This window comes from Oncorhynchus clarkii, chromosome 27 (assembly GCF_045791955.1).
Source record: "Oncorhynchus clarkii lewisi isolate Uvic-CL-2024 chromosome 27, UVic_Ocla_1.0, whole genome shotgun sequence".
NCBI classification, from domain to species: Eukaryota; Metazoa; Chordata; class Actinopteri; order Salmoniformes; family Salmonidae; genus Oncorhynchus; species Oncorhynchus clarkii.
Window position 1 is genome coordinate 45,315,372 of NC_092173.1, and position 22,784 is coordinate 45,338,155.

The 22,784-nt window shown below is 62.1% G+C and overlaps 1 protein-coding gene across 1 annotated transcript in view; it reads left to right on the forward strand.

The window, feature by feature from the left end:
- The window catches only part of LOC139386095 (fibronectin type III domain containing 3A), a 165,062-nt gene that overhangs the window by 38,650 nt on the left and 103,628 nt on the right, over window positions 1-22,784 (forward strand). Inside the window, exon 3 of the mRNA XM_071131517.1 lies at window positions 6,065-6,140. Coding sequence (XP_070987618.1) covers window positions 6,065-6,140 — 76 coding nt within the window. The remainder of the gene's footprint in view (window positions 1-6,064; window positions 6,141-22,784) is intronic.

The following is a 22,784-nucleotide window of genomic DNA, read 5'->3' on the forward strand; positions in this document are numbered from 1 at the left end:
TTAGCCTCAAGTAGATAATGAAACATGTTCAATTTGGTTTAAATAATGCAAAAACAAAGTGTTGGAGAAGAAAGTAAAAGTGCAATATGTGCCACGTAAGAGAGCTAACGTTTCACTTCCTTGCTCAGAACATGAGAACATATGAAAGCTGGTGGTTCCTTTTAACACGAGTCTTCAATATTCCCAGGTAAGAAGTCTTAGGTTGTAGTTATTATAGGAATTATAGGACTATATCTTTCTATACCATTTGTATTTCATATACCTTTGACTATTGGATGTTCTTATAGGCACTTTAGTATTGCCAGTGTAACAGTATAGCTTCCTTACCTCTCCTCTCCCCTACCTGGGCTCGAACCAGGAACACAACGACAACAGCCACCATCGATGCAGCGTTACCCATGCAGAGCAAGGGGAACAACTACTAGAAGGCTCAGAGCAAGTGACGTTTGAAACGCTATTAGCGCGCACCCCGCTAACTAGCCAGCCATTTCACATCGGTCACACCAGCCTCATCTCAGGAGTTGATGGGCTTGAAGTCATAAACAGCGCAATGCTTGAAGCACAACGAAGAGCTGCTGGCAAAACGCACGAAAGTGCTGTTTGAATGAATGCTTACGAGCCTGCTGGTGCCTACCACCGCTCAGACTGCTCTATCAAATCATAGACTTAATTATAACATAATAACACACAGAAATACGAGCCTTCGGTCATTAATATGGTCGAATCCGGAAACTATCATCTCGAAAACAAGACGTTTATTATTTCAGTGAAATACGGAACCGTTCCGTATTTTATCTAACGGGTGGCATCCATCAGTCTAAATATTCCTGTTACATTGGACAACCTTCAATGTTATGTCATAATTACGTAACATTCTGGCAAATTAGGCGGCCCAAACTGTTGCATATACCCTGACTCTGCGTGCAATGAACGCAAGAGAAGTGACACAATTTCACCTGGTTAATATTGCCTGCTAACCTGGATTTCTTTTAGCTAAATATGCAGGTTTTAAAAATATATACTTCTGTGTATTGATTTTAAGAAAGGCATTGGTGTTTATGGTTCGGTACACATTGAAGCAAGGACGGTCCTTTTTCGCGAATACGCACCGCATCGATTATATGCAACGCAGGACGCGCTAGATAACTACACATGGTTGATGATATTACTAGTTTAACTAGTGATTATGATTGATTGTTTTTTATAAGATAAGTTTAATGCTAGCTAGCAACTTACCTTGGCTTACTGCATTCGCGTAACAGGCTCCTTGTGGAGTGCAACGAGAGGCAGGTGGTTAGAGTTCACTGTAAGGTTGCAAGATTGAATCCCCGAGCTGACAAGGTAAAAATCTGTTGTTATGACCCTGAACGAGGCAGTTAACCCGCCGTTCCTAGGTCGTCATTGAAAATAAGAATGTGTTCTTAACTGACTTGCCAAGTTAAATAAAGATTAAATTAAGGTGTAAAATTGTTATGAAAACTTGAAATCGGCCCCAATTAATCGGCCATTCCGATTAATCGGTCGACCACTACTATAAACAGTGCCATGTAAGCCCTGATGAAAAGGATTGGACTAGGTGATATCAGGGAGCCATTTTAGACAAGCCTTTCTTAGTGACCAGGCTTGCAGGGTTAGCTTGTAGCTTCCTCTTTAGTTTAATCAATATCTCACCTAATCTTTTCATATCTCACATTTGTCTGATAGATACGGTTATTACCCAACAACTTGTTCTTTTACAATTCTAATCAAATCAAAGTTTATTGACCGCAAACAAAGCTTTGCAAGGTGTTAACAGCAGGTGCGGCCAAATGCTTATGTTACTCGCTCCAACAGTAGATTGTCTCGCAAATACACAGCAAATACACAGCAAATACACAGCAAATACACAGCAAATACACAACAAATACACAACAAATACACAGCAAATACACAGCAAATACACAACAAATACACAGCAAATACACAACAAATACACAGCAAATACACAACAAAAGTACAAAATATATATATTTTTAAATGTCAATGAGTACAATTGAATAAATCTACAATACGTGTGTGTGTGTGTGTGTGTGTGTGTGTGTAGGCAGTATATCATTTGGAAGGAAAATGGTATGTACAGTAGTATGTATATTAGGAGAAAGTGATCCTAGACCAGAATTGATACTCTGAGCTGCTTTAAGCAGACAGACATTGAGACCCGGGGTTTATTTGAGACGTCAGAGAGAGAGGGGAGACGTGTCATGAGCTCAGCCAGTGTGTTATAAAATGACAGTGGAGTGACTGAGTCATAGGTCGCACCCTCAAAAACCCGTATCCCATTCCCTGTATAGTGCACTACATTTTGACCAGAGCCCCATAGTGACCAGAACAGAACCATATAATGCTCCCTCTCCTCCTCTCTTCCTGAGTCCTCAGCGCTGTCTGCCCAAAGTGACGTTGTTCCACACGTCAGAACTGAATCTACCTCCCCCACTCCCCCCCCCCCCCCCCCCCCCCTTTCTCTTTGTATCAGTCTGGTGTCCTGCATGCCTGTGTGCATGCGTGCTGGGCTCACCGTTATGGGTCTCTAATGGTCAGGGTGGAGAGGGGGGGGGGGGGGGATATAAGTGTAATGCTATGAGAAAGAAGGGAATCCTCCTGTCTAATGAGATGACAGGAGGTTACTTTCACCGTTCTGTTTTGTTCACAGCGGGTTGTTTCATAGGGAACTGTCGGAGGTGCTCTAGTATTGTTACATCACCTAAAGTTGTAGAATAAAGGTTCCAACATGACGACCTTTCTAAACCCTGGCCCGTCTCTACGTGAAGACCTGGCCCGTCTCTACGTGAAGACCTGGCCCGTCTCTACGTGAAGACCTGGCCCGTCTCTACGTGACGACCGCTCTGAAACCTGGCCCGTCTCTACGTGAAGACCTGGCCCGTCTCTACGTGACGACCGCTCTGAAACCTGGCCCGTCTCTACGTGAAGACCTGGCCCGTCTCTACGTGACGACCGCTCTGAAACCTGGCCCGTCTCTACGTGAAGACCTGGCCCGTCTCTACGTGACGACCGCTCTGAAACCTGGCCCGTCTCTACGTGAAGACCTGGCCCGTCTCTACATGACGACCGTTCTAAAACCTGGCCCGTCTCTACATGAAGACCTGGCCCGTCTCTACATGACGACCGTTCTAAAACCTGGCCCGTCTCTACGTGACGACCTAGCCCGTCTCTACATGACGACCGTTCTAAAACCTGGCCCGTCTCTACGTGAAGACCTGGCCCGTCTCTACGTGACGACCGTTCTAAAACCTAAAACCATGTTGGAACCTTTATTCTACAACATTAGGTGATGTAACAATACTAGAGCACCTCCGACAGTTCCATGAAACCACTCGCTGTGAACAAGCAAAACAGAGAATCATATCTGCGGGCGTGGACTCAGATCTGCGGGCGTGGACTCAGATCTGCGGGCGTGGACTCAGATCTGCGGGCGTGGACTCAGATCTGCGGGCGTGGACTCAGATCTGCGGGCGTGGACTCATATCTGCGGTCGTGGACTCAGATCTGCGGTCGTGGACTCAGATCTGCGGGCGTGGACTCAGATCTGCGGGCGTGGACTCAGATCTGCGGGCGTGGACTCAGATCTGCGGGCGTGGACTCAGATCTGCGGGCGTGGACTCAGATCTGCGGGCGTGGACTCAGATCTGCGGGCGTGGACTCAGATCGGGGGGCGTGGACTCAGATCGGGGGGCGTGGACTCAGATCGGGGGGCGTGGACTCAGATCTGGGGGCGTGGACTCAGATCGGGGGGCGTGGACTCAGATCGGGGGGCGTGGACTCAGATCGGGGGGCGTGGACTCAGATCGGGGGGCGTGGACTCAGATCTGCGGGCGTGGACTCAGATCTGCGGGCGTGGACTCAGATCTGCGGGCGTGGACTCAGATCGGGGGGCGTGGACTCAGATCGGGGGGCGTGGACTCAGATCTGCGGGCGTGGACTCAGATCTGCGGGCGTGGACTCAGATCTGCGGGCGTGGACTCAGATCGGGGGGCGTGGACTCAGATCGGGGGGCGTGGACTCAGTTCTACCTATTGTATCGGCACCCATAATATCTTATGGTGAGAACCCTGGAAATTCCCAGCCTAGGCCCTGACTAAAGACATCTCTCTTGACCATGGGATTTCATCCTGGACTAGGTTTAGCCTAATCTATGTCTGGGGAAACCAGCCCCATATGACCCCACCCCAACCTAACCCCAACCCTAACCCCAACCTAACCCCCACCCCAACCCTAACCCCAACCTAACCCCAACCACAACCTAACCCCAACCCCAACCTAACCCCAACCTAACCCCAACCTAACCCTAACCCCAACCTAACCCCCACCCCAACCCCAACCCCAACCCTAACCCCAACCCCAACCTAACCCCAACCCCAACCTAACCCCAAAATAACCCCCACCCCAACCTAACCCCAACCCCAACCTAACCCCAACCCCAACCTAACCCCAACCTAACCCCAACCCCAACCCTAACCCCAACCCCAACCTAACCCCAACCCCAACCTAACCCCAACCCTAACCCCAACCCCAACCTAACCCCCACCCCAACCCTAACCCCAACCTAACCCCAACCCCAACCTAACCCCAACCCCAACCTAACCCCAACCCCAACCTAACCCCAACCCTAACCCCAACCCCAACCTAACCCCAACCCTAACCCCAACCCCAACCCCAACCTAACCCCAACCCCAACCTAACCCCAACCTAACCCCAACCCAACCCCAACCCCAACCTAACCCCAACCCTAACCCCAACCCCAACCTAACCCCAACCTAACCCCAACCTAACCCCAACCCCAACCCTAACCCCAACCTAACCCCAACCCCAACCTAACCCCAACCCCAACCCCAACCCCAACCTAACCCCAACCCCAACCCCAACCTAACCCCAACCCCAACCTAACCCCAACCCCAACCTAACCCCAACCCCAACCTAACCCCAACCCCAACCTAACCCCAACCCAACCCCAACCTAACCCCAACCTAACCCCAACCCCAACCTAACCCCAACCTAACCCCAACCTTAACCCAACCCTAACCCCAACCCCAACCTAACCCCAACCCCAACCTAACCCCAACCCCAACCTAACCCCAACCCAACCCTAACCCCAACCCCAACCTAACCCTAACCCCAACCTAACCCTAACCCCAACCTAACCCCAACCTAACCCCAACCCTAACCCCAACCCCACCCTAACCCCAACCCTAACCCCAACCTAACCCCAACCTAACCCCAACCCTAACCCCAACCCTAACCCCAACCTAACCCCAACCTAACCCCAACCCTAACCCCAACCTAACCCCAACCTAACCCCAACCCTAACCCCAACCCAACCCCAACCTAACCCCAACCCCAACCTAACCCCAACCCCAACCTAACCCCAACCTAACCCCAACCCTAACCCCAACCCCAACCTAACCCCAACCCCAACCTAACCCCAACCTAACCCCAACCCCAACCTAACCCCAACCCCAACCTAACCCCAACCTAACCTAACCCCAACCCCAACCTAACCCCAACCCCAACCTAACCCCAACCCCAACCTAACCCCAACCTAACCCCAACCCCAACCCAACCCCAACCCCAACCCAACCCCAACCTAACCCCAACCCCAACCCCAACCTAACCCTAACCCCAACCCCAACCTAACCCTAACCCCAACCCCAACCCCAACCTAACCCCAACCCCAACCCCAACCTAACCCCAACCTAACCCTAACCCCAACCTAACCCCAACTTGTCTCTGATTTGAAGAAGCTTTCAGTGGCTCATATTTTGAATCACCATGTAACATGGCAGGTAAAAGAGGCTGTCTGTTCCCGACTGTAAGCAGGGTTGAGTTCATTGGGACCATACTGTGGAAAAAACATTTTAAAATGGACAAAACAAGTGTTTCTCATTGGACGAATTCAGGTAGTCCATCACCCTTTACGGTCTTATGTATTTTTTTTCTTTTCGTGTTGTGCCTGAGTGAACACCTGGGTGATGTCATTATACAGGTGTTTGATGTGTGTTTCTCTCCACAGGTAATCCTGGTGCAGGTGAACCCAGGTGAGGCCTTCACTATACGGCGAGAGGATGGTCAGTTTCAGTGTATCACAGGTAAGACACTACAAATAGTTGTACTCCTTTTAGTTCTCTCCTACAGATGGGTAAAGGGTCAATAAAGCTCCATTATTCACTAATACAGGGTTGTGATTCGTCAGGGCAAATGTTTTAAGTTTTGCAATGGGAAACAAAATGTAAGATTTACTTATTCAGTGCAGATAGTTCCGACCTGAGCATGACCCAGTACTTCCCAAATGTCGCTCTCTCGCTCTTTTTTTCGCCACGTCTCTCGCTCGCTAATGTCTCTCGCTCGCTAATGTCTCTCGCTCGCTAATGTCTCTCGCTCGCTATCTTTTGCTTGCTCGCTCGCTATCCCTAGCTCTCGTTCTCTCTCTGTCTGATTTAATTTGACAGATGATTGAGCGAGCTGTGTGCTGATACACTATCATCGTGTCAAATCACTGTTTGCTGTAATTGCAGTGCGTTTCTGTGTTTGAGGTGCAGTCACACTATAGCGACAGAGTCTGTGTCTGTTAGAATGAGATGTGGTTGAGACCCTGTTAGTCATCCCTCTCTGCTCTGTCAGAGAGTGTGAGGAGCGCAGGCAGGCTTTGTGATGCGCGAACGCTCACACACACACACACACACACACACACACACATACACACACACTAGGGATGTGCATCTTTCCCTTTCAAGATGATTCGATACGTTTCTAGATACATGGGCTCCGGTACAGGAATGATATGTTTTATTTTGAACTGGTTCAGTTTAATTCAAGGAACAAATCAATGCACTAACATTTATTTTCTAATTCAAAATCTGCGGCTAATGGAGCTCTGGGCCGGGCTTCTGCTCTGAGCTGGAGCTCTGGGCCGGGCCTCTGCTCTGAGCTGGAGCTCTGGGCCGGGCCTCTGCTCTGAGCTGGAGCTCTGAGCTGGGCCTCTCCTCTGAGCTGGAGCTCTGGGCCGGGACTCTGCTCTGAGCCGGGCCTCTCCTCTGAGCTGGAGCTCTGGGCCGGGCTTCTCCTCTGAGCTGGAGCTCTGGGCCGGGCCTCTGCTCTGAGCTGGGCCTCTCCTCTGAGCTGGAGCTCTGGGCCGGGCCTCTCCTCTGAGCCGGGCCTCTCCTCTGAGCCGGAGCTCTCCCCTGAGCTGGATCTCTGGACTGGGCCTCTCCCCTGAGCTTCAGCTCTGGGCCGGGCCTCTCCCCTGAGCTTCAGCTCTGGGCCGGGCCTCTCCCCTGAGCTTCAGCTCTGGGCCGGGCCTCTCCCCTGAGCTTCAGCTCTGGGCCGGGCCTCTGCTCTGAGCCGGGCCTCTCCTCTCCTCTGAGCTGGAGCTCTGAGCCGGGCCTCTCCCCTGAGCCGGGCCTCTCCCCTGATCCGTGCCTCTCCCCTGATCCGGGCCTCTCCCCTGAGCCGGGCCTCTCCCCTGAGCCGGGCCTCTCCTCTGAGCTGGAGCTCTCCCCTGAGCTGGAGCTCTGGGCCGGGCCTCTGCTCTGAGCTGGGCCTCTCCTCTGAGCTGGAGCTCTGGGCCGGGCCTCTCCCCTGAGCTGGAGCTCTGAGCCGGGCCTCTCCTCTGAGCCGGGCCTCTCCTCTGAGCCGGGCCTCTCCTCTGAGCTGGAGCTCTGGGCCTGGTCTCTCTGAGCCGGGCCTCTCCTCTGAGCCGGAGCTCTCCCCTGAGCTGGATCTCTGGACTGGGCCTCTCCCCTGAGCTTCAGCTCTGGGCCGGGCCTCTCCCCTGAGCTTCAGCTCTGGGCCGGGCCTCTCCCCTGAGCTTCAGCTCTGGGCCGGGCCTCTCCCCTGAGCTTCAGCTCTGGGCCGGGCCTCTGCTCTGAGCCGGGCCTCTCCTCTCCTCTGAGCTGGAGCTCTGAGCCGGGCCTCTCCCCTGAGCCGGGCCTCTCCCCTGATCCGTGCCTCTCCCCTGATCCGGGCCTCTCCCCTGAGCCGGGCCTCTCCCCTGAGCCTGGCCTCTCCCCTGAGCTGGAGCTCTGGGCCGGGCCTCTCCCCTGAGCTGGAGCTCTGAGCTGGGCCTCTACCCTGAGCTGGAGCTCTGGGCCTCTGCTCTGAGCCGGGCCTCTCCTCTGAGCTGGAGCTCTGAGCCGGGCCTCTCCTCTGAGCTAGAGCTCTGGGCCGGGCCTCTGCTCTGAGCCGGGCCTTTCCCCTGAGCTGGAGCTCTGGGCCGGGCCTTTCCCCTGAGCTGGAGCTCTGGGCCGGGCCTATGCTCTGAGCCGGGCCACTCCCCTGAGCTTCAGCTCTGGGCCGGGCCTTTCCCCTGAGCTGGAGCTCTGGGCCGGGCCTTTCCCCTGAGCTGGAGCTCTGGGCCGGGCCTCTGCTCTGAGCCGGGCCACTCCCCTGAGCTGGAGCTCTGGGCCGTTCCTCTCCCCTGAGCTGGAGCTCTGGGCCGGGCCTCTGCTCTGAGCTGGGCCTCTCCCCTGAGCTGGAGCTCTGGGCCGGGCCGTTCCCCTGAGCTGGAGCTCTGGGCCGGGCCTTTCCCCTGAGCTGGAGCTCTGGGCCGGGCCTCTGCTCTGAGCCGGGCCTGTCCCCTGAGCTGGAGCTCTGGGCCGGGCCTCTGCTCTGAGCCGGGCCCCTCCCCTGAGCTGGAGCTCTGGGCCGGTCCTCTCCCCTGAGCTGGAGCTCTTGGCCGGGCCTCTGCTCTGAGCCGGGCCCCTCCCCTGAGCTGGAGCTCTGGGCCGGTCCTCTCCCCTGAGCTTCAGCTCTGGGCCGGGCCTCTCCCCTGAGCTGGAGCTCTGGGCCGAGCCTCTGCCCTGAGCTGGAGCTCTGGGCCAGGCCTCTCACCTGAGCTGGGCCTCTCCCCTGAGCTGGAGCTCTGGGCCGGGCCTCTGCTCTGAGCTGGATCTCTGGGCCGAGCCTCTGCTCTGAGCTGGGCCTCTACCCTGAGCTGGAGCTCTGGGCCGGGCCTCTGCTCTGAGCCGGGCCTCTCCTCTGAGCTGGAGCTCTGAGCCGGGCCTCTCCTCTGAGCTGGAGCTCTGAGCTGGGCCTCTCCTCTGAGCTGGAGCTCTGGGCTGGGCCTTTGCTCTGAGCTGGGCCTCTCCTCTGAGCTGGAGCTCTGGGCCGGGCCTCTCCCCTGAGCTGGAGCTCTGGGCCGGGCCTCTCCTCTGAGCCGGTCCTCTCCTCTGAGCTGGAGCTCTCCCCTGAGCTGGAGCTCTGGGCGGGGCCTCTGCTCTAAGCTGGGCCTCTCCTCTGAGCTGGAGCTCTGGGCCGGGCCTCTCCCCTGAGCCGGGCCTCTCCCCTGAGCTGGAGCGCTGGGCTGGGCCTCTCCCCTGAGCTGGAGCTCTGGGCCGGGCCTCTGCTCTGAGCGAGGCCTCTCCCCTGAGCTGGAGCTCTGGGCCGGGCCTCTGCTCTGAGCGAGGCCTCTCCCCTGAGCTGGAGCTCTGGGCCGGGCCTCTGCTCTGAGCCGGGCCACTCCCCTGAGCTGGAGCTCTGGGCCGGGCCTTTCCCCTGAGCTGGAGCTCTGGGCCGGGCCTCTGCTCTGAGCCGGGCCACTCCCCTGAGCTGGAGCTCTGGGCCGTTCCTCTCCCCTGAGCTGGAGCTCTGGGCCGGGCCTCTCCCCTGAGCTGGAGCTCTGGGCCGGGCCTCTGCTCTGAGCTGGGCCTCTCCCCTGAGCTGGAGCTCTGGGCCGGGCCGTTCCCCTGAGCTGGAGCTCTGGGCCGGGCCTTTCCCCTGAGCTGGAGCTCTGGGCCGGGCCTCTGCTCTGAGCCGGGCCTGTCCCCTGAGCTGGAGCTCTGGGCCGGGCCTCTGCTCTGAGCCGGGCCCCTCCCCTGAGCTGGAGCTCTGGGCCGGTCCTCTCCCCTGAGCTTCAGCTCTGAGCCGGGCCTCTCCCCTGAGCTTCAGCTCTGGGCCGGGCCTCTCCCCTGAGCTGGAGCTCTGGGCCGAGCCTCTTCCCTGAGCTGGAGCTCTGGGCCAGGCCTCTCACCTGAGCTGGGCCTCTCCCCTGAGCTGGAGCTCTGGGCCGGGCCTCTGCCCTGAGCTGGAGCTCTGGGCCGGGCCTCTGCTCTGAGCCGGGCCTGTCCCTTGAGCTTCAGCTCTGGGCCGGGCCTCTCCCCTGAGCTGGAGCTCTGGGCCGGGCCTCTGCTCTGAGCCGGGCCACTCCCCTGAGCTGGAGCTCTGGGCCGTTCCTCTCCCCTGAGCTGGAGCTCTGGGCCGGGCCTCTCCCCTGAGCTGGAGCTCTGGGCCGGGCCTGTCCCCTGAGCTGGAGCTCTGGGCCGGGCCTCTGCTCTGAGCCGGGCCCCTCCCCTGAGCTGGAGCTCTGGGCCGGGCCTCTGCTCTGAGCCGGGCCACTCCCCTGAGCTGGAGCTCTGGGCCGTTCCTCTCCCCTGAGCTGGAGCTCTGGGCCGGGCCTCTCCCCTGAGCTGGAGCTCTGGGCCGGGCCTCTGCTCTGAGCTGGGCCTCTCCCCTGAGCTGGAGCTCTGGGCCGGGCCGTTCCCCTGAGCTGGAGCTCTGGGCCGGGCCTTTCCCCTGAGCTGGAGCTCTGGGCCGGGCCTCTGCTCTGAGCCGGGCCTGTCCCCTGAGCTGGAGCTCTGGGCCGGGCCTCTGCTCTGAGCCGGGCCCCTCCCCTGAGCTGGAGCTCTGGGCCGGTCCTCTCCCCTGAGCTTCAGCTCTGAGCCGGGCCTCTCCCCTGAGCTTCAGCTCTGGGCCGAGCCTCTTCCCTGAGCTGGAGCTCTGGGCCGAGCCTCTTCCCTGAGCTGGAGCTCTGGGCCAGGCCTCTCACCTGAGCTGGGCCTCTCCCCTGAGCTGGAGCTCTGGGCCGGGCCTCTGCCCTGAGCTGGAGCTCTGGGCCGGGCCTCTGCTCTGAGCCGGGCCTCTCCCCTGAGCTGGAGCTCTGGGCCGGGCCTTTCCCCTGAGCTGGAGCTCTGGGCCTTGCCTATGCTCTGAGCCGGGCCACTCCCCTGAGCTTCAGCTCTGGGCCGGGCCTTTCCCCTGAGCTGGAGCTCTGGGCCGGGCCTTTCCCCTGAGCTGGAGCTCTGGGCCGGGCCTCTGCTCTGAGCCGGGCCACTCCCCTGAGCTGGAGCTCTGGGCTGTTCCTCTCCCCTGAGCTGGAGCTCTGGACCGGGTCTCTCCCCTGAGCTGGAGCTCTAGGCCGGGCCTCTGCTCTGAGCTGGGCCTCTCCCCTGAGCTGGAGCTCTGGGCCGGGCCTCTGCTCTGAGCTGGAGCTCTGGGCCGGGCCTCTGCTCTGAGCTGGGACTCTACCCTGAGCTGGAGCTCTGGGCCGGGCCTCTGCTCTGAGCCGGGCCTCTCCTCTGAGCTGGAGCTCTGGGCCGGGCCTCTCCCCTGAGCTGGAGCTCTGGGCCGGGCCTCTGCTCTGAGCTGGGCCTCTCCCCTGAGCTGGAGCTCTGGGCCAGGCCTCTGCTCTGAGCTGGAGCTCTGGGCCGGGCCTCTGCTCTGAGCTGGGCCCCTCCCCTGAGCTGGAGCTCTGGGCCGGTCCTCTCCCCTGAGCTTCAGCTCTGAGCCGGGCCTCTCCCCTGAGCTTCAGCTCTGGGCCGGGCCTCTCCCCTGAGCTGGAGCTCTGGGCCGGGCCTCTGCTCTGAGCTGGGCCTCTCCCCTGAGCTGGAGCTCTGGGCCGGGCCTCTGCTCTGAGCTGGATCTCTGGGCCGAGCCTCTGCTCTGAGCTGGGCCTCTACCCTGAGCTGGAGCTCTGGGCCGGGCCTCTGCTCTGAGCCGGGCCTCTCCTCTGAGCTGGAGCTCTGGGCCAGGCCTCTCACCTGAGCTGGGCCTCTCCCCTGAGCTGGAGCTCTGGGCCGGGCCTCTGCCCTGAGCTGGAGCTCTGGGCCGGCCCTCTGCTCTGAGCCGGGCCTGTCCCTTGAGCTGGAGCTCTGGGCCGGGCCTCTGCTCTGAGCCGGGCACCTCCCCTGAGCTTCAGCTCTGGGCCGGGCCTCTCCCCTGAGCTGGAGCTCTGGGCCGGGCCTCTGCTCTGAGCCGGGCCACTCCCCTGAGCTGGAGCTCTGGGCCGTTCCTCTCCCCTGAGCTGGAGCTCTGGGCCGGGCCTCTCCCCTGAGCTGGAGCTCTGGGCCGGGCCTCTGCTCTGAGCTGGGCCTCTCCCCTGAGCTGGAGCTCTGAGCCGGGCCTGTCCCCTGAGCTGGAGCTCTGGGCCGGGCCTCTGCTCTGAGCCGGGCCCCTCCCCTGAGCTGGAGCTCTGGGCCGGGCCTCTGCTCTGAGCCGGGCCACTCCCCTGAGCTGGAGCTCTGGGCCGTTCCTCTCCCCTGAGCTGGAGCTCTGGGCCGGGCCTCTCCCCTGAGCTGGAGCTCTGGGCCGGGCCTCTGCTCTGAGCTGGGCCTCTCCCCTGAGCTGGAGCTCTGGGCCGGGCCGTTCCCCTGAGCTGGAGCTCTGGGCCGGGCCTTTCCCCTGAGCTGGAGCTCTGGGCCGGGCCTCTGCTCTGAGCCGGGCCTGTCCCCTGAGCTGGAGCTCTGGGCCGGGCCTCTGCTCTGAGCCGGGCCCCTCCCCTGAGCTGGAGCTCTGGGCCGGTCCTCTCCCCTGAGCTTCAGCTCTGAGCCGGGCCTCTCCCCTGAGCTTCAGCTCTGGGCCGAGCCTCTTCCCTGAGCTGGAGCTCTGGGCCGGGCCTTTCCCCTGAGCTGGAGCTCTGGGCCTTGCCTATGCTCTGAGCCGGGCCACTCCCCTGAGCTTCAGCTCTGGGCCGGGCCTTTCCCCTGAGCTGGAGCTCTGGGCCGGGCCTTTCCCCTGAGCTGGAGCTCTGGGCCGGGCCTCTGCTCTGAGCCGGGCCACTCCCCTGAGCTGGAGCTCTGGGCTGTTCCTCTCCCCTGAGCTGGAGCTCTGGACCGGGTCTCTCCCCTGAGCTGGAGCTCTAGGCCGGGCCTCTGCTCTGAGCTGGGCCTCTCCCCTGAGCTGGAGCTCTGGGCCGGGCCTCTGCTCTGAGCTGGAGCTCTGGGCCGGGCCTCTGCTCTGAGCTGGGACTCTACCCTGAGCTGGAGCTCTGGGCCGGGCCTCTGCTCTGAGCCGGGCCTCTCCTCTGAGCTGGAGCTCTGGGCCGGGCCTCTCCCCTGAGCTGGAGCTCTGGGCCGGGCCTCTGCTCTGAGCTGGGCCTCTCCCCTGAGCTGGAGCTCTGGGCCAGGCCTCTGCTCTGAGCTGGAGCTCTGGGCCGGGCCTCTGCTCTGAGCTGGGCCCCTCCCCTGAGCTGGAGCTCTGGGCCGGTCCTCTCCCCTGAGCTTCAGCTCTGAGCCGGGCCTCTCCCCTGAGCTTCAGCTCTGGGCCGGGCCTCTCCCCTGAGCTGGAGCTCTGGGCCGGGCCTCTGCTCTGAGCTGGGCCTCTCCCCTGAGCTGGAGCTCTGGGCCGGGCCTCTGCTCTGAGCTGGATCTCTGGGCCGAGCCTCTGCTCTGAGCTGGGCCTCTACCCTGAGCTGGAGCTCTGGGCCGGGCCTCTGCTCTGAGCCGGGCCTCTCCTCTGAGCTGGAGCTCTGAGCCGGGCCTCTCCTCTGAGCTGGAGCTCTGAGCTGGGCCTCTCCTCTGAGCTGGAGCTCTGGGCTGGGCCTCTGCTCTGAGCTGGGCCTCTCCTCTGAGCTGGAGCTCTGGGCCGGGCCTCTCCCCTGAGCTGGAGCACTGGGCCGGGCCTCTCCTCTGAGCCGGTCCTCTCCTCTGAGCTGGAGCTCTCCCCTGAGCTGGAGCTCTGGGCGGGGCCTCTGCTCTAAGCTGGGCCTCTACTCTGAGCTGGAGCTCTGGGCCGGGCCTCTCCCCTGAGCCGGGCCTCTCCCCTGAGCTGGAGCGCTGGTCTGGGCCTCTCCCCTGAGCTGGAGCTCTGGGCCGGGCCTCTGCTCTGAGCCGGGCCTCTCCCCTGAGCTGGAGCTCTGGGCCGGGCCTCTGCTCTGAGCCGGGCCTCTCCCCTGAGCTGGAGCTCTGGGCCGGGCCTCTGCTCTGAGCCGGGCCACTCCCCTGAGCTGGAGCTCTGGGCCGGGCCTTTCCCCTGAGCTGGAGCTCTGGGCCGGGCCTCTGCTCTGAGCCGGGCCACTCCCCTGAGCTGGAGCTCTGGACCGGGCCTCTCCCCTGAGCTTCAGCTCTGGGCCGGTCCTTTCCCCTGAGCTGGAGCTCTGGGCCGGGCCTCTGCTCTGAGCCGGGCCACTCCCCTGAGCTGGAGCTCTGGGCCGTTCCTCTCCCCTGAGCTGGAGCTCTGGGCCGGGCCTCTGCTCTGAGCCGGGCCTCTCCCCTGAGCTGGAGCTCTGGACCGGGCCTCTCCCCTGAGCTTCAGCTCTGGGCCGGGCCTCTCCCCTGAGCTGGAGCTCTGGGCCGGGCCTCTGCTCTGAGCCGGGCCTCTCCCCTGAGCTGGAGCTCTGGGCCGGGCCTTTCCCCTGAGCTGGAGCTCTGGGCCGGGCCTCTGCTCTGAGCCGGGCCACTCCCCTGAGCTGGAGCTCTGGGCCGTTCCTCTCCCCTGAGCTGGAGCTCTGGACCGGGCCTCTCCCCTGAGCTTCAGCTCTGGGCCGGGCCTCTCCCCTGAGCTGGAGCTCTGGGCCGGGCCTTTCCCCTGAGCTGGAGCTCTGGGCCGGGCCTCTGCTCTGAGCCGGGCCTGTCCCCTGAGCTGGAGCTCTGGGCCGGGCCTCTGCTCTGAGCCGGGCCTCTCCCCTGAGCTGGAGCTCTGGGCCGGGCCTCTGCTCTGAGCCGGGCCTGTCCCTTGAGCTGGAGCTCTGGGCCGGGCCTCTCCCCTGAGCTTCAGCTCTGGGCCGGGTCTCTCCCCTGAGCTTCAGCTCTGGGCCGGGCCTCTGCTCTGAGCTGGGCCTCTCCCCTGAGCTGGGGAGAGCTCTGGGCCGGGCCTCTGCTCTGAGCCGGGCCTCTCCTCTGAGCTGGAGCTCTGGGCCGGGCCTCTGCTCTGAGCCGGGCCTCTCCCCTGAGCTGGAGCTCTGGGCCGGGCCTCTGCTCTGAGCCGGGCCACTCCCCTGAGCTGGAGCTCTGGGCCGGGCCTTTCCCCTGAGCTGGAGCTCTGGGCCGGGCCTCTGCTCTGAGCCGGGCCACTCCCCTGAGCTGGAGCTCTGGACCGGGCCTCTCCCCTGAGCTTCAGCTCTGGGCCGGTCCTTTCCCCTGAGCTGGAGCTCTGGGCCGGGCCTCTGCTCTGAGCCGGGCCACTCCCCTGAGCTGGAGCTCTGGGCCGTTCCTCTCCCCTGAGCTGGAGCTCTGGGCCGGGCCTCTGCTCTGAGCCGGGCCTCTCCCCTGAGCTGGAGCTCTGGACCGGGCCTCTCCCCTGAGCTTCAGCTCTGGGCCGGGCCTCTCCCCTGAGCTGGAGCTCTGGGCCGGGCCTCTGCTCTGAGCCGGGCCTCTCCCCTGAGCTGGAGCTCTGGGCCGGGCCTTTCCCCTGAGCTGGAGCTCTGGGCCGGGCCTCTGCTCTGAGCCGGGCCACTCCCCTGAGCTGGAGCTCTGGGCCGTTCCTCTCCCCTGAGCTGGAGCTCTGGACCGGGCCTCTCCCCTGAGCTTCAGCTCTGGGCCGGGCCTCTCCCCTGAGCTGGAGCTCTGGGCCGGGCCTTTCCCCTGAGCTGGAGCTCTGGGCCGGGCCTCTGCTCTGAGCCGGGCCTGTCCCCTGAGCTGGAGCTCTGGGCCGGGCCTGTCCCCTGAGCTGGAGCTCTGGGCCGGGCCTCTGCTCTGAGCCGGGCCTCTCCCCTGAGCTGGAGCTCTGGGCCGGGCCTCTGCTCTGAGCCGGGCCTGTCCCTTGAGCTGGAGCTCTGGGCCGGGCCTCTCCCCTGAGCTTCAGCTCTGGGCCGGGTCTCTCCCCTGAGCTTCAGCTCTGGGCCGGGCCTCTGCTCTGAGCTGGGCCTCTCCCCTGAGCTGGGGAGAGCTCTGGGCCGGGCCTCTGCTCTGAGCCGGGCCTCTCCTCTGAGCTGGAGCTCTGGGCCGGGCCTCTCCTCTGAGCCGGTCCTCTCCTCTGAGCTGGAGCTCTCCCCTGAGCTGGAGCTCTGGGCGGGGCCTCTGCTCTAAGCTGGGCCTTTCCCCTGAGCTGGAGCTCTGGGCCGGGCCTCTGCTCTGAGCCGGGCCTGTCCCCTGAGCTGGAGCTCTGGGCCGTTCCTCTCCCCTGAGCTGGAGCTCTGGACCGGGCCTCTCCCCTGAGCTTCAGCTCTGGGCCGGGCCTCTCCCCTGAGCTGGAGCTCTGGGCCGGGCCTTTCCCCTGAGCTGGAGCTCTGGGCCGGGCCTCTGCTCTGAGCCGGGCCTGTCCCCTGAGCTGGAGCTCTGGGCCGGGCCTTTCCCCTGAGCTGGAGCTCTGGGCCGGGCCTCTGCTCTGAGCCAGGCCACTCCCCTGAGCTGGAGCTCTGGGCCGTTCCTCTCCCCTGAGCTGGAGCTCTGGACCGGGCCTCTCCCCTGAGCTTCAGCTCTGGGCCGGGCCTCTCCCCTGAGCTGGAGCTCTGGGCCGGGCCTTTCCCCTGAGCTGGAGCTCTGGGCCGGGCCTCTGCTCTGAGCCGGGCCTGTCCCCTGAGCTGGAGCTCTGGGCCGGGCCTGTCCCCTGAGCTGGAGCTCTGGGCCGGGCCTCTGCTCTGAGCCGGGCCTCTCCCCTGAGCTGGAGCTCTGGGCCGGGCCTCTGCTCTGAGCCGGGCCTGTCCCTTGAGCTGGAGCTCTGGGCCGGGCCTCTCCCCTGAGCTTCAGCTCTGGGCCGGGTCTCTCCCCTGAGCTTCAGCTCTGGGCCGGGCCTCTGCTCTGAGCTGGGCCTCTCCCCTGAGCTGGGGAGAGCTCTGGGCCGGGCCTCTGCTCTGAGCCGGGCCTCTCCTCTGAGCTGGAGCTCTGGGCCGGGCCTCTCCTCTGAGCCGGTCCTCTCCTCTGAGCTGGAGCTCTCCCCTGAGCTGGAGCTCTGGGCGGGGCCTCTGCTCTAAGCTGGGCCTCTCCTCTGAGCTGGAGCTCTGAGCCGGGCCTCTCCCCTGAGCTGGAGCTCTGGGCCGGGCCTCTCCCCTGAGCTGGAGCTCTGGGCCGGGCCTCTGCTCTGAGCTGGGCCTCTCCCCTGAGCTGGAGCTCTGGGCCGGGCCTCTGCTCTGAGCTGGGCCTCTACCCTGAGCTGGAGCTCTGGGCCGGGCCTCTGCTCTGAGCCGGGCCTCTCCTCTGAGCTGGAGCTCTGAGCCGGGCCTCTCCCCTGAGCTGGAGCTCTGGGCTGGGCCTCTCCCCTGAGCTCTGGGCCTCTCCCCTGAGCCAGGCCTCTCCCCTGAGCCGGGCCTCTCCCCTGAGCTGGAGCTCTGGGCGGGGCCTCTCCCCTGAGCTTCAGCTCTGGGCCGGGCCTCTCCCCTGAGCTGGAGCTCTGGGCCGGGCCTCTGCTCTGAGCCGGGCCTCTCCCCTGAGCTGGAGCTCTGAGCCGGGCCACTCCCCTGAGCTGGAGCTCTGGGCCGGGCCTCTCCCCTGAGCTGGAGCTCTGGGCCGGGCCTCTCCCCTGAGCTGGAGCTCTGGGCCGGGCCTCTGCTCTGAGCCGGGCCTCTCCCCTGAGCTGGAGCTCTGAGCCGGGCCACTCCCCTGAGCTGGAGCTCTGGACCGGGCCTCTCCCCTGAGCTTCAGCTCTGGGCCGGGCCTCTCCCCTGAGCTGGAGCTCTTGGCCGGGCCTCTGCTCTGAGCCGGGCCTCTCCCCTGAGCCGGGCCTCTCCCCTGAGCTGGAGCTCTGGGCCGGGCCTTTCCCCTGAGCTGGAGCTCTAGGCCGGGCCTCTGCTCTGAGCCGGGCCACTCCCCTGAGCTGGAGCTCTGGGCCGGGCCTCTCCCCTGAGCTGGAGCTCTGGACCGGGCCTCTCCCCTGAGCTTCAGCTCTGGGCCGGTCCTTTCCCCTGAGCTGGAGCTCTGGGCCGGGCCTCTGCTCTGAGCCGGGCCACTCCCCTGAGCTGGAGCTCTGGGCCGGGCCTCTCCCCTGAGCTGGAGCTCTGGACCGGGACTCTCCCCTGAGCTTCAGCTCTGGGCCGGGCCTCTCCCCTGAGCTGGAGCTCTGGGCCGGGCCTCTGCTCTGAGCCGGGCCTCTCCCCTGAGCTGGAGCTCTGGGCCGGGCCTTTCCCCTGAGCTGGAGCTCTGGGCCGGGCCTCTGCTCTGAGCCGGGCCACTCCCCTGAGCTTGAGCTCTGGGCCGTTCCTCTCCCCTGAGCTGGAGCTCTGGACCGGGCCTCTCCCCTGAGCTTTAGCTCTGGGCCGGGCCTCTCCCCTGAGCTGGAGCTCTGGGCCGGGCCTCTGCTCTGAGCTGGGCCTCTCCCCTGAGCTGGAGCTCTGGGCCGGGCCGTTCCCCTGAGCTGGAGCTCTGGGCCGGGCCTTTCCCCTGAGCTGGAGCTCTGGGCCGGGCCTCTGCTCTGAGCCGGGCCTGTCCCCTGAGCTGGAGCTCTGGGCCGGGCCTGTCCCCTGAGCTGGAGCTCTGGGCCGGGCCTCTGCTCTGAGCCGGGCCTCTCCTCTGAGCCGGTCCTCTCCTCTGAGCTGGAGCTCTCCCCTGAGCTGGAGCTCTGGGCGGGGCCTCTGCTCTAAGCTGGGCCTTTCCTCTGAGCTGGAGCTCTGGGCCGGGCCTCTCCCCTGATCCGGGCCTCTCCCCTGAGCCGGGCCTCTCCCCTGAGCTGCAGCTCTGGGCCGGGCCTCTCCCCTGAGCTGGAGCTCTGGGCCGGGCCTCTGCTCTGAGCTGGGCCTCTCCCCTGAGCTGGAGCTCTGGGCCGGGCCTCTGCTCTGAGCTGGAGCTCTGGGCCGGGCCTCTGCTCTGAGCTGGGCCTCTACCCTGAGCTGGAGCTCTGGGCCGGGCCTCTGCTCTGAGCCGGGCCTCTCCCCTGAGCTGGAGCTCTGAGCCGGGCCACTCCCCTGAGCTGGAGCTCTATGCCGTTCCTCTCCCCTGAGCTGGAGCTCTGGACCGGGCCTCTCCCCTGAGCTTCAGCTCTGGGCCGGGCCTCTCCCCTGAGCTGGAGCTCTGGGCCGGGCCTCTGCTCTGAGCTGGGCCTCTCCCCTGAGCTGGAGCTCTGGGCCGGGCCGTTCCCCTGAGCTGGAGCTCTGGGCCGGGCCTTTCCCCTGAGCTGGAGCTCTGGGCCGGGCCTGTCCCCTGAGCTGGAGCTCTGGGCCGGGCCTCTGCTCTGAGCCGGGCCTCTCCCCTGAGCTGGAGCTCTGGGCCGGGCCTCTGCTCTGAGCCGGGCCTGTCCCTTGAGCTGGAGCTCTGGGCCGGGCCTCTCCCCTGAGCTTCAGCTCTGGGCCGGGTCTCTCCCCTGAGCTTCAGCTCTGGGCCGGGCCTCTGCTCTGAGCTGGGCCTCTCCCCTGAGCTGGGGAGAGCTCTGGGCCGGGCCTCTGCTCTGAGCCGGGCCTCTCCTCTAAGCTGGAGCTCTGGGCCGGGCCTCTCCTCTGAGCCGGTCCTCTCCTCTGAGCTGGAGCTCTCCCCTGAGCTGGAGCTCTGGGCGGGGCCTCTGCTCTAAGCTGGGCCTCTACTCTGAGCTGGAGCTCTGGACCGGGCCTCTCCCCTGAGCTTCAGCTCTGGGCCGGGCCTCTCCCCTGAGCTGGAGCTCTGAGCCGGGCCTCTGCTCTGGGTCGGGCCTTTCCCCTGAGCTGGAGCTCTAGGCCGGGCCTCTGCTCTGAGCCGGGCCACTCCCCTGAGCTGGAGCTCTGGGCCGGGCCTCTCCCCTGAGCTGGAGCTCTGGACCGGGCCTCTCCCCTGAGCTTCAGCTCTGGGCCGGGCCTCTCCCCTGAGCTGGAGCTCTGGGCCGGGCCTCTGCTCTGAGCTGGAGCTCTGGGCCGGGCCTCTGCTCTGAGCCGGGCCTCTCCCCTGAGCTGGAGCTCTGGGCCGGGCCTTTCCCTTGAGCTGGAGCTCTGGGCCGGGCCTCTGCTCTGAGCCGGGCCACTCCCCTGAGCTGGAGCTCTGGGCCGGGCCTCTCCCCTGAGCTTGAGCTCTGGGCCGGGCCGTTCCCCTGAGCTGGAGCTCTGGGCCGGGCCTTTCCCCTGAGCTGGAGCTCTGGGCCGGGCCTCTGCTCTGAGCCGGGCCTGTCCCCTGAGCTGGAGCTCTGGGCCGGGCCTGTTCCCTGAGCTGGAGCTCTGGGCCGGGCCTCTGCTCTGAGCCGGGCCTCTCCCCTGAGCTGGAGCTCTGGGCCGGGCCTCTGCTCTGAGCCTGGCCTGTCCCTTGAGCTGGAGCTCTGGGCCGGGCCTCTCCCCTGAGCTGGAGCTCTGGGCCGGGCCTCTGCTCTGAGCCGGAGCTCTGGGCCGGGCCTCTGCTCTGAGCCGGGCCTCTCCCCTGAGCTGGAGCTCTAGGCCGGGCCTCTCCCCTGAGCCGGGCCTCTCCCCTGAGACGGGCCTCTCACCTGAGCTGGAGCTCTGGGCCGGGCCTCTGCTCTGGGCCGGGCCTCTCCCCTGAGCTGGACCTCTGGGCCGGGCCTCTCTCCAGGTTGTAGGCGGAGGAAGAGCCGCTCGGGAAAGGAAAGGATGCAGGAGACTTGCAGCTTCTCCTGGAGGCCTAGCCGGTCCCTGCTGACGGAGCAGCACACACACACACACACACTCAGACACACACACACACACTTTACTTGACACCCAGCGTCCTAGCCATGTCATAATATTTCATAACAGCTGACATTTTAACTTTTTGTCTACCTGTCATAATATGGTCATAACCTGTCGCGACCCATATATTTTCACATGTTGCACCTCTTTAACAGGACAGGCTGTCTGTTCACCCTCTTTAACAGGACAGGCTGTCTGTTCACCCTCTTTAACAGGACAGGCTGTCTGTTCACCCTCTTTAACAGGACAGGCTGTCTATTCACCCTTTAACAGGACAGGCTGTCTGTTCACCCTCTTTAACAGGACAGGCTATCTATTCACCCTCTTTAACAGGACAGGCTGTCTATTCACCCTCTTTAACAGGACAGGCTGTCTATTCACCCTCTTTAACAGGACAGGCTGTCTGTTCACCCTCTTTAACAGGACAGGCTATCTATTCACCCTCTTTAACAGGACAGGCTGTCTATTCACCCTCTTTAACAGGACAGGCTGTCTATTCACCCTCTTTAACAGGACAGGCTGTCTGTTCACCCTCTTTAACAGGACAGGCTGTCTATTCACCCTTTAACAGGACAGGCTGTCTGTTCACCCTCTTTAACAGGACAGGCTATCTATTCACCCTCTTTAACAGGACAGGCTGTCTATTCACCCTCTTTAACAGGACAGGCTGTCTATTCACCCTCTTTAACAGGACAGGCTGTCTATTCACCCTCTTTAACAGGACAGGCTGTCTATTCCTCCATCTCCCCTTCCAGACAAAGGAGAGATGTGTCGGATTAGAGGTGGTGGTCTCTCCGTCAGCAGAGTTAGGTGTTAGAGGAGAGTGGGGGAGGAGAGAGGCGAGTGGGGGAGGAGAGAGGCGAGTGGGGGAGGAGAGAGGCGAGTGGGGGAGGAGAGAGGCGAGTGGGGGAGGAGAGAGGCGAGTGGGGGAGGAGAGAGGCGAGTGGGGGAGGAGAGAGGCGAGTGGGGGAGGAGAGAGGCGAGTGGGGGAGGAGAGTGGAGAGTGGGGGAGGGGAGAGGAGAGTGGGAGAAGAGAGGAGTGAGGAGGGGGAGGGGATTAATGGAGGGGTGGGAGCTCTGCTGCTTACTGCTCCCTCTGTCACAGAGTGGTCTCTTTTCTCAGTGACGTGAATGGAGGGATGACTCACCGCTCATGGAGCAGGGAGGGTGGGGTGTGTGTGTTCCCCGTGTATGTGTTTTAACCATGCAATTTGAGACAGCTGAGAAACCGGGAGGTTGGGGTGTGTGTGTGTGTCGTTCTCTCCCAGATCTATTTGTGTTTCATTCATGTATTTTTAGCAGCTGGAAGTACGTAATGTGTTTCCAACTACCTAATGGACTGCTTAATATGAAGAGACCATCTGGTAAGAAGAAGTAAAATAACATAGCCATTAAGATGTTAGACATCTCCCATGGGGGAGAGAGAAGGACAGAGAGTTGATGGAGCTGGAGTGTGTGTGTGCGCACACCACTCGGGCATGGAGATAACAAGCAGCCATTTTGAATTAGTTTCCCAATTTAGGGCCCTGAATCCTGCCCCCTCTCAACACACGTTACTCGCGTCACACACACACACACACAAACTGCCTGCTGGGTATGTTCACGCCACAAGGGGTGGGGCAGTTGACCGTATTACCACCACACCGACGGTCACGCGTCATGAAGGTGGTCAAATTCCACTTGGTCGTTTAGTCACGGTAATTAGGCTTCTCTAAGCTCTGATGCTGCTGATGGTCATTAGTAGTAGCCTACCAAACTTGCTAACGGCCTGGTACTCAGCACTCTATTGTCCCTCTAATCACTCTGACATCGATGAAAATGTAATCGAAAATCTAATCAAACACTTCATGTTACGCAACATTTCAATAGGCTAAACAATTGCGTGATAACAGAGTGATGGCCTCTAATAAAAAGAGGAGGCCTACTGTATTTATATCTCTACTTTCCTAATCTTAAGCACATTGCTTCTCTTTACAACAGGAGTATAGCCTACCTGGCTGGCATGAAAATGAACCAAGGGAAAAGCGTCCTCCATTCGCTGTTTAAATGAAAAGATTACATGTATTTTTTCCCGCTCTTCTCATGTTTCAAGACAGGTGCGTGATAATGGTCCATTCTGAAATTAAAACATATGTCACACATATATTATTTAGTGTATGTAAAGACGAGATTAAATCAAGAATAGTTTGTGTGACAATATTACCCTGTCACCTGTGAATGAGGCCCAGGTTGGGTAAAGTCAGGCATGAAATGGGGCATGTCTCTTTTTTTCTCTCCAGTTTTTCAAAATCATAAA